Here is a 9,639-nt window from a genome sequence, read left to right as displayed (position 1 = left end):
CTGTGCTGTACTGTTCTATGTTCGAAGGATGGTCGCAGTCTAAAGTTGTTCAACTCGCTGAGTCCTGAGGGCTGTACCATGCCTAATCAGCAATTCAAATTCTCATCTTTAGTTTTCAAATCTCTCGGTGGTCTCCGCCCATCCCTATCTCTAAAATCTCCTCCGGCTCTACAGCTTTCTGAAACCTAAGCAGTTCCCTGATCATGGTCTCTTGCGCAACCCGATATTATTCGCTCCACCATAGAATCATAGAATTTACAGTGCAGAAGGAGGCCATTCGGCCCATCGAGTCTGCACCGGCTCTTGGAAAGGGCACCCTACCCAAGCCCACACCTGCACCCTATCCCCATAACTCAGTAGCCCCACCCAACACTAAGGGAGATTTAGCATGGCCAATCCACCTAACCTGCACATCTTTGGACTGTGGGAGCAAACCAGAGCACCTGGAGGAAACCCACGCACACACGGGGAGGACGTGCAGACTCCACACAGACAGTGACCCAAGCCGGAATCGAACCTGGGACCCTGGAGCTGTGAAGCAATTGTGTTAACCACTGTGCTACCGTGGTGCCCTAACCACTGGTGGCTGTGTCTCCAGCTGCCTCATCTGCTCTGCAATTCCTTCGCCTGCACATCTCCACCTCCCTACCTTCCTAAATATTTACCTCTGCGAAAGCTTCTGATCCTCTGTCGCAATATCTCTTTCATTGGGCCCAGTCGCAAAAATTCTCTCCTAATTCTCTTCTGCTCTGTAAATTCTATGAATTGGATGAATAATGCTCATGGTGAAGTGCCTTTAGTCATTTTACCATTATAATTGAAACATCTTTATTTTTATACCTTCAGGCGATGTGGGCACCGCTGGCTAAGCCCAACATTTATTGCCCATCCCTAATTGCCCTTGAGAAGGTGGTGGTGAGCCGCCTTCTTGAACCGCTGCAGTCCATGTGGTGTAGGTACACCCACCGTGCTGTTAGGGAGGGTGTTCCAGCGGGGCAGCACAGTGGTTAGCACTTCTGCCTCACAGCACCGGGGATCCGGGTTCAATCCCAGCCTCGGGTGACTGCGTGGGTTTCCTCCGGGTGCTCCGGTTTCCTGCCACACTCCTAAAATGTGCAGGTGAGGTGGATTGGCCGTGATAAATTGCCCTTAAATGTCCAAAGGTTTGGTGGGGTTTCGGGGATAGGGCGGGGCTGTGGGCCTGGATAGGATGCTCTTTCGGAGGGTCAGTGCGGACTTGATGGGCCAAATGGCCTTCTTCTGCACTGTAGGTATTCTATGATTTTGACCCAGCGACAGTGAAGGAACAGACGCTATATTTCCAAGTCGGGATAGTGAGTGACTTGGAGGGAAATTTGCAGGTGGTGGTGTTCCCATGTGTCTGCTACCCTTATCCAAGGGATACACACGCAGTCTAAATAAGAACACAAGAGTAGAAGTCGGCCATTTAACCCCTTGATCTGTCATTCAATAAAATCCTGGCTGATGACATGTCAGTGAGATGTGAAATAAATCATAGTGAAATGAAATGAAAATCGCTTATTGTCACAAGTAGGCTTCAAATGAAGTTACTGTGAAAAGCCCCTAGTCGCCACATTCCAGCACCTGTTCGGGGAGGCCGGTACGGGAATTGAACCGTGCTGCTGGCCTACCTTGGTCTGCTTTAAAAGCCAGCGATTTAGCCCTGTGCTAAACCAGCCCCACAAACTATGTAAATTGAACGTTATTCTTTTAAGTAAAAATGAACTTTGCTGAGCCAAAAGATGGCTACTACAAGTCACCTGATGTCTGGAATTGTAAGGTGTTGACTAATGCATTCTATGGATTGTACTGGAGACACACCCAACATGTTGTTCATGGAACCTCAGTCCTGGAATTGTCAAGATCCGCTTCTAAAAGGAACAATTGAAAGGAAATGGACATCATTTGCATTTCTATAAGCTTACACCTCTATCGTAGTTGGAGAGTCTATCAACAAATAGCCACTAGGAACAGGGCCATTAATACAGGATGATTTAAGCCCTATAACATAAGTCCAGGTCCGGACACCAGATAAACGTCCCTTTATGAAATCATTGTGGGCAAAGGAGGTCAAATGACTCGAATGATCTTTTGAAATCTCTTTATATTGTTGAGAATTCAGAAGCAGGCCAGTCAGCTGATTTATCTTCACCCTGCCAACATCTGACAGCGGGATTGAAGGCTGACCAGACAGCCTGCAACAATCCCTTCTCCATAGTGTGTTAATGGGAATACTAAAACATCTAAATGTGGCAACATTATCTTAAAGGGACTCTGCTTCCACCTTCAACCAGGAACCTGCCTGACTTGGAACTTTCCCAAGAGGGAATCCACTCTAGATTTAGATTGTCTGGACTGTGGCAATATGTGAACTGATATCTATTTCTATAGTTTTTCTCAATGTTAAGTTATTCATAAATGTCAAATCCCCTTTTTTTCTAACTCCATTACTGTGTACTTGTGTATGTGCGTGTGAAGTTACGTTCATTCCCCCAGGTTTGAACGTGTGAGTAAACTCCTGACTTATTCATCAGAGAGTTTGCTGCAACTTATTTAAAACTTGACTCCCCAAACAGAGGGTTTTTGGAATGAGCGCCACAACATTTTTTTAAATTAAAAAAACCCTCTGCCCATGGGCAGGCAGTGAGAAAATGAAGGGGTTAAGTTTTGCCCATCTCACCTGTCTAAAATACTGACTTAGCTGCAGCTTGACCTCCATGTTCCTACCTGCTCCCAACCCCCTCGCTTTATCAATCCCTTGACTCCCTTATCCATCAAAGGTCTTCTAATTTGGCCTTTAATATATTCAAAGATTCAGCCTCCGCTTCCCTCTGTGGAAGGGAATTCAAAACACGAAACACTCTTTGAATGAAGATGTTGCTCCACGTCCCCCTCTCTCATACGGGGGAACCCTTATTTTGAAACTGTTCTCGGTTTGCCCACAGGGGGACACGCCCTCCTCGCACAAGCTGTGCCGAAATCTCTGGAATCGCACACTTTCTGACTTCAAATTCTACCCAACTGAACCAAAATCGGCACCTTACTCGTCTCTTCAAAACCTGTTTTTTTAATGTCTGTTTTGGGTCAACGTTGGAAACTTGAGAATTGGTGAGTTGGTACCTGGAGGACAGACCCATTTTGGAACTTTGTGCCGTTTTCGTGTAGCGAGGTAAGGCACGGACTCTGGGCAGTGAATTAACAAAGGTTTATTGTCAGGACAACCACACACATTACATAGAAACATAGAATAGAAGTCCTACAGCATAGAAGGAGGCCATTTGGCAACTTGAGTCTGCAGTGACCCTCTGAAAGAGCACCCGATCTAAGCCCACTCCTCCATCTCCATAATCCACCCTAACCTGCACATCTTTGGACTGTGGGAGGAAACCGCAGCACCCGGAGGAAACCGACGCAGACCCGGGGAGAACGTGCAGACTCCACACAGACAGTCACCCGAGGCCGGAATTGATCCCGGGTCCCTGGTGCTGTGAGGCAGCCGTGGTAACCGCTGTGCAACCGTATCATCCTTGTACATCTTTCAAGTTTTGCTCTTTTACCAATGCCTCTGGAGATGCTATTTACAATCTATATCAATGACTTAGATGAAGAGGCAGAGAGTAATGCATCGAAGTGGGCTGATGGTATCAAGCTGGGTGGGAAGCTAAGTTGCGGGAAGGACACAGAGAGTTTGCAAAGAGATAGGGACAGGTTAGGTGAGGGGGCAACAAGATTGCAGATGGATTATAACAAAGGGAAACGTGAAGTTACACATTTTCGCTGGGAGAATAATAAAACAATGTTTTTTTTTAAAAGGTGCGAAACTTGCAAGTGTTGATGTTCAAAGGGACTAGGGTGTGCTGGTACAAGGAACACTGAAAGTTAGCAATACAGGTGGAGCGAGGACGCTAAGCAAATTGAGTTTATGTTCTCGGGAGTTTAGAAGAATGAGAGGCAATCTCATTGAAAGCTACAAGATTCTGAAGGGGTTTGATAGGTGGACGCTGAGAGATTGTCTCTCCTGGTCGGGGAATCGAAAACACGGGAGAACAGTCTCAGGATAAGTAGGGGGGATTATCATTTAGGAATGAGATGAGGAGAAATGATTTCACTCGAAGGGTTGGGATTCTCCACCCCAGAGGGTATGGATGCTCCATCGGTGAATATATTTAATCTTGGGAATAAGAGAGCTTTGGTCGCTTGGGGAATTTAGGGATAAGGGCAGCACGGCGGTTCGCACGGCTGCCTCACAGCGCCAGGGTCCTGGGTTCGATTCCAGCTTTGGGTCACTGTCTGGGCGGAGTCTGCACGTTCTCCCCAGGTCTGTGTGGGTTTCCTCCGGGTGCTCCGGTTTCCTCCCACAATCCAAAGATGCTCCCCGAACAGGTGCTGGAATGTGGCGACTAGGGGCTTTTCACAGTAACTTCATTTGAAGCCTACTTGTGACAATAAGCGATTTTCATTTCATTTCAGGTTAGGTGGATTGGCCACGTTAAATTGCCGGTGGGTCACGGGGAGTGGGCCGAGGAAGGTGGGCCTTTTTCAGAGGGCTGGTGCAGACTCGATGGGCCAAATGGCCTTCTGCACTAAAGTGCTTCGATTATCCCATGATTTAGGGTGCAGGCAGGAAAATACATCTGAAACCCAAGATCACATTGAATGACAGAACAGGCTTGACAGGTCGAACGCTCTCCTCCTATTTCGTATTTTCTTAACTGGGTCAAATCCCTTTAAGAAGACATTGTAAAATAGAAGTATAAAACTGTCCAAAATATTTTTATTTAATTTCCTCTTACAATAAGTGTCCTTTATACAAAATATGAGCACCTTCACATTTAATTTAAAAATATTATAAAATATCAATCTGTAAAATATGACAAGCGTGTAAATGAATCTGTGTCACTGTTTTGTCATCTGTAAATTTATTTCAATCTTTCATTCCTCGTAAGTAGCTCCAAGACGCAAACTCAACACAGCCTGAATCCCAGTGAAAATATGGGAAAACCTCAGCTTTTTTCAAACAATGATTCCGATAATTGGGATTGGTTTCGAAGCCTCTACGGTCTGCTCAGTTTTAAAATACTGGCAGTGAGATTGACCTTGGAGGCCAGTGCCTCTAGTGGGCGCTCATTCTGCCTGTGACCCAGCCCCAGTGGGCGCTCACTCTGCCTGGGACCCAGCCCCAGTGGGTGCTCATTCTGCCTGGGTCCCAGCCCCAGTGGGCGCTCACTCTGCCTGGGACCCAGCCCCAGTGGGCGCTCACTCTGCCTGAGACCCAGCCCCAGTGGGCGCTCACTCTGCCTGGGTCCCAGCCCCAGTGGGCGCTCACTCTGCCTGGGACCCAGCCCCAGTGGGCGCTCACTCTGCCTGGGTCCCAGCCCCAGTGGGCGCTCACTCTGCCTGGGACCCAGCCCCAGTGGGCGCTCACTCTGCCTGTGACCCAGCCCCAGTGGGCGCTCACTCTGCCTGGGTCCCAGCCCCAGTGGGCGCTCACTCTGCCTGAGACCCAGCCCCAGTGGGCGCTCACTCTGCCTGGGACCCAGCCCCAGTGGGCGCTCACTCTGCCTGGGACCCAGCCCCAGTGGGCGCTCACTCTGCCTGGGACCCAGCCCCAGTGGGCGCTCACTCTGCCTGAGACCCAGCCCCAGTGGGCGCTCACTCTGCCTGGGACCCAGCCCCAGTGGGCGCTCACTCTGCCTGGGACCCAGCCCCAGTGGGCGCTCAATCTGCCTGGGACCCAGCCCCAGTGGGCGCTCACTCTGCCTGGGACCCAGCCCCAGTGGGCGCTCACTCTGCCTGAGACCCAGCCCCAGTGGGCGCTCACTCTGCCTGGGACCCAGCCCCAGTGGGCGCTCACTCTGCCTGGGACCCAGCCCCAGTGGGCGCTCAATCTGCCTGGGACCCAGCCCCAGTGGGCGCTCACTCTGTCCCAGTTCATTAACACTGCAAATTAAGTTACTGTGAAAATCCAGTGGGCGCTGAAAAATCCTTTGCACTTCGCACTTCACTTGTGAATCCAGTGAATGGGTGTTTTGCACTGGTCATCGCGCTGTCAAATTCTGGGACCCTAATATCCAGGCTTAACTCTACTGACCTGTCTTTTTTTAATTAGTTCATGGGACATGGACGGTCGCTGGCTGGGTCAGCATTTAAGAGTCAACCACATTGCTGTGAGTCTGGAGTCACATGTAGGCCAGACGGGGTAAAGACAGCAGATTTCCTTCCCTAAAGGACATTAGTGAACCAGATGGGTTTTATGACAATCGTTTCATGGTCATCACTTTTAATTCCAGACTTTTATTGAATTCAAAATTTTCCCATCGGCCCTGGTGGGATTGGAACCCGGGTCCCCACAGCGTTACCCCTGGGCCTCTGGCTTACCAGCCCAGTGACAAGACCACTACGCCACTGCCTCTACTATGCATTGTCTACTAGGTGTCCCTGGGCAGTGGATCAGACGGGGTGTTGGTGATAGCTTCTTGCCCCCTTCCTGAAGCCAGGGTAGTTAGATTCATTGCTCTCCAACTCAACTCTGGGTCAATCCTGGGGCCTCCCTGACCTTGGAGAGTTTCAGTACCGTGGAGTGAGGAGTTACCCACCCGACCGGGTGGGGTGCAACAGGGAGAATGGGCCAAATGATATCACCTTCACGATGGTGGAGCTCACATCTGGGGCAGGGGGGGGGCATGGTAACCCGCATTCAGCAGCATCACCATCGATGGGTTAGTTCTTGGATGCCTAGCGACAGAAATCAAACAAACACATCAAGTGGCGCACGAGTAGAATTCTGTAAACGATTCATCAGCCACCACCCCAATCTCCGCCACTCCTGTGTGTGTGTCTCTCTCTCTCTCTCCAACACTCGGCACACCTCCTCCTCATGACAAGATACATTTGTCGTTTTTACCCTTGATGCTGCTCAGGCTGATCTTCCGATCGAGGATTGAGGAGCTGCCCTTCCCTGTTAAAACAGAAAGGCAGAGGGTGAGCGAGAATGGGGAAGGGAATCCCACCTTGTAATGAGGTGTCGGGGGAGAGAAGGTAGAGAAGGATGTCGGGGGGCCGGGGGGGGGGGGGGGGGGGGGGTCTCGTAGCGTGGCAAGGGTTCCGGAAAGGATGTACAACTTCACCTTCCGTTGATCGAGGGAATTAATTCCTCTGTGTGGGCCTCAATTCCACTTGGAAGGGTGGGCGGTGATGGAACAGGTCCACTACCGCAACCCAGATCTACGAGTGTGAATCCCATTATCAGAGTTTGAGGATTTGAGACAATTGGAGATGTTTAGAGAGGGAATTCTTTAGAGAGGGAATTCCAGAGACCGGGAGCAGGTAACTGAAGGCACAATTATGAACGGTGGGGTGATGAGATCAGGAATACTGAGGTGGCCCGAATTGGAGGAGAGCGGAGATCTCAGAGGGGCCTGGGCCTGGAGGAGATTTTCAAATATTCTTTCAAGGGACATGTGTGTCGCCGGCCAGCCCGATATTTTTATTTTCCATCCCCAATCGTCCGAGAGAAGGCGGTGGTGAGCTGCCTTCTTGAACCACTGCAGTTCGTGTGGTGTAGGCACACCCACTGTGCTGTTAGGGAGGGAGTTCCAGGATTTTGCCCCAGTGACAGTGAAGGAACGGCCGATATATTTCCAAGTCAGGGGGGTGAGGCACCTGGAGGAGAACTTGCAAGGTGGTGATATTCCCCGGGTATCTGCAGCCCTGGGACAGCACGGTGGCGCAGTGGGTTAGCCCTGTTGCCCCACGGCGCCAAGGTCCGAGGTTTGAATCCCGGCTCTGGGTCACTGTCCATGTGGAGTTTGCACATTCTCCCCATGTCTGCGTGGGTTTCGCCCCCACAACCCACAGATGTGCAGGGTAGGCGGATTGGCCAGGCTAAATAGCCCCTTAATTGGGAAAAATGAATTGGGTACTCTAAATTTATATTTTTAAAAAAGTATCTGCTGCCCTTGTTCTTTTAGGTGTTAAAGGTCTTGGGTTTGGAAGGTGCTGTCGAGGGATCTTTGGCGAGTCGCTGCAGTGCATCTTGTAGAAGGTACACACGGCTGCCGCTGTGCGTCGGTGGTGGAGGGAGTGCATGTTGGGGGAGGGTGGTGGATGGTGCTGCACTGCCCTGGATAATGCCCGGCCGTCAGCTCACGCAGGCAGGAAAGGAACGAGGGTGTGGAGGGATTGGAAAACAGTTCGAGTTGTTCCATCCGAAACGCAAAAGAGTGTCGTAGCCTCGGCCGCGCAGATTGCCCGTAGGCGGGTCCTGCTGGGGTGGGGAGGTCAGCTTCTCCACCCTGTGCCTCGGCGCGGCGAGGGGGGGGGGGGGTGGGGGGGTGGGGTGGGGAGGGGGGTGGGGGGGGGGGTGGGGTGGGGAGGGGGTTGGGGGGAGACCTACTGGAATTCTCGGCCTTGAAGAACGTGAGATTTGAGCGAAGGTTGGGGGGGGCGAAGGAAGTGTTCCTACAATTCATGGGGTTATCGTGTACCTTCGGAAACCTGTTGAACATTGGGGGGGGGGTTTGCTATTTTTTCTCTGTTTTGTTGTTAACATATATTTGGAATGTATGAATGTATCAGACTGCATGTTGATGGGGATGTTTTTGGGGATTGTTCCTTCGTTTGTTGTTCGTTTGATGAAAATGTGGAGAATAAAAAGATTGTTTTAAAACTGAGATGTGAAGGAGCCCTATCTGGGGGGCGGGGGGGGGGGGGCAGGCTGGATGAAGGGACGCAGGGTGCGGAGTTAGAGAATGTACAACCCAGGGTACCTGTGCTCGTGTCGTTTGGATTCCCAGCCTCTGCGGGCTGCCTTCCGCTTTTCCTGCCTCGCTGGCTTTTCCTGAAGCTTCTCTGCTCCTCTCCCATCCGGGAATCATCGGAATTCTGGGTTACTTTCCCTTTCCTGGAGCTGCTCCGGCCAAAGTTCAGGATGTTCCTCCTGCCGGTGACTGTGCCGCCAGCTTTGCGCATCAGGCTGTCCGGGACCAGGTCTGTGAGCAGTTCTGGCTCCTCGAGGCCCCGGACGTCATTGTTAATCAGCCATTCCTCAACAACCTGGTTGGCTTTGCTGTGATCTTCCCTCTTGCTGTCTCTCATGGTCCCTCTCCGCTCTCGGAATCTCACACTGTTCTCCCGCACCTTGAGTTCGTTGGGAGGGAGCAGCTGGTTCTCCGAGGACACCCTGCGCATTCCCTGCGACACCAGGAGGTACTTGGGGTTATTGAATTTCCTTTTCAAGTCATCGGATCTCGGTGGGATGTAGCCGGCGGTAACGCCCTTCAAAGGGCCGGCGAGTCCGGGTTTGATGTTCAGGTGATCCGGGAGATTCACCGCGTCCGAGTTGGCGTACAGCTCCCGGAATTCAATGTCGAAATTTTCCACGATCTGCCCGGTGTAGACGGTGAGGTTGCTGCGGTGAAATCGGGAACAGCTCCACGTGAAACTACCGGGAAATGACAAAGCGAACTCAGCCTCTATTTGAAATAAGGAAAGTGAGAATCCCATTTACAGAAAGTGTGGGTGAGCCCGAGGGAGGGCGGAGGGGGGTGGGGGTTTTGGGGGGTGGGGGGGGGGGGGGGGGGTGGGGTGGGGGGGGGGGGGGGGGGGGGGGGTTGGGTT

The 9,639-nt window shown here is 51.4% G+C and overlaps 1 protein-coding gene across 1 annotated transcript in view; it reads right to left on the bottom strand.

Annotated features, from left to right (window-relative positions):
* Nucleotides 1-6,248: 6,248 nt before the first annotated feature.
* Nucleotides 6,249-9,639, bottom strand: part of LOC119956412 (protein FAM83F-like) — a 22,056-nt gene continuing 18,665 nt past the window's right edge. The window contains exons 4-5 of the mRNA XM_038783610.1: nt 8,790-9,463; nt 6,249-6,979 (exon numbers count right to left, since the gene is read on the bottom strand). Of these exons, the coding sequence (XP_038639538.1) occupies nt 6,897-6,979; nt 8,790-9,463 (757 nt within the window). The 3' untranslated portion in view covers nt 6,249-6,896. The remainder of the gene's footprint in view (nt 6,980-8,789; nt 9,464-9,639) is intronic.

This window comes from Scyliorhinus canicula, chromosome 23, assembly GCF_902713615.1.
Source record: "Scyliorhinus canicula chromosome 23, sScyCan1.1, whole genome shotgun sequence".
In the NCBI taxonomy this organism is placed as follows: Eukaryota; Metazoa; Chordata; class Chondrichthyes; order Carcharhiniformes; family Scyliorhinidae; genus Scyliorhinus; species Scyliorhinus canicula.
Note: the sequence above shows the minus strand (reverse complement) of the source record. Positions and strands in the feature narration are given on the sequence as shown.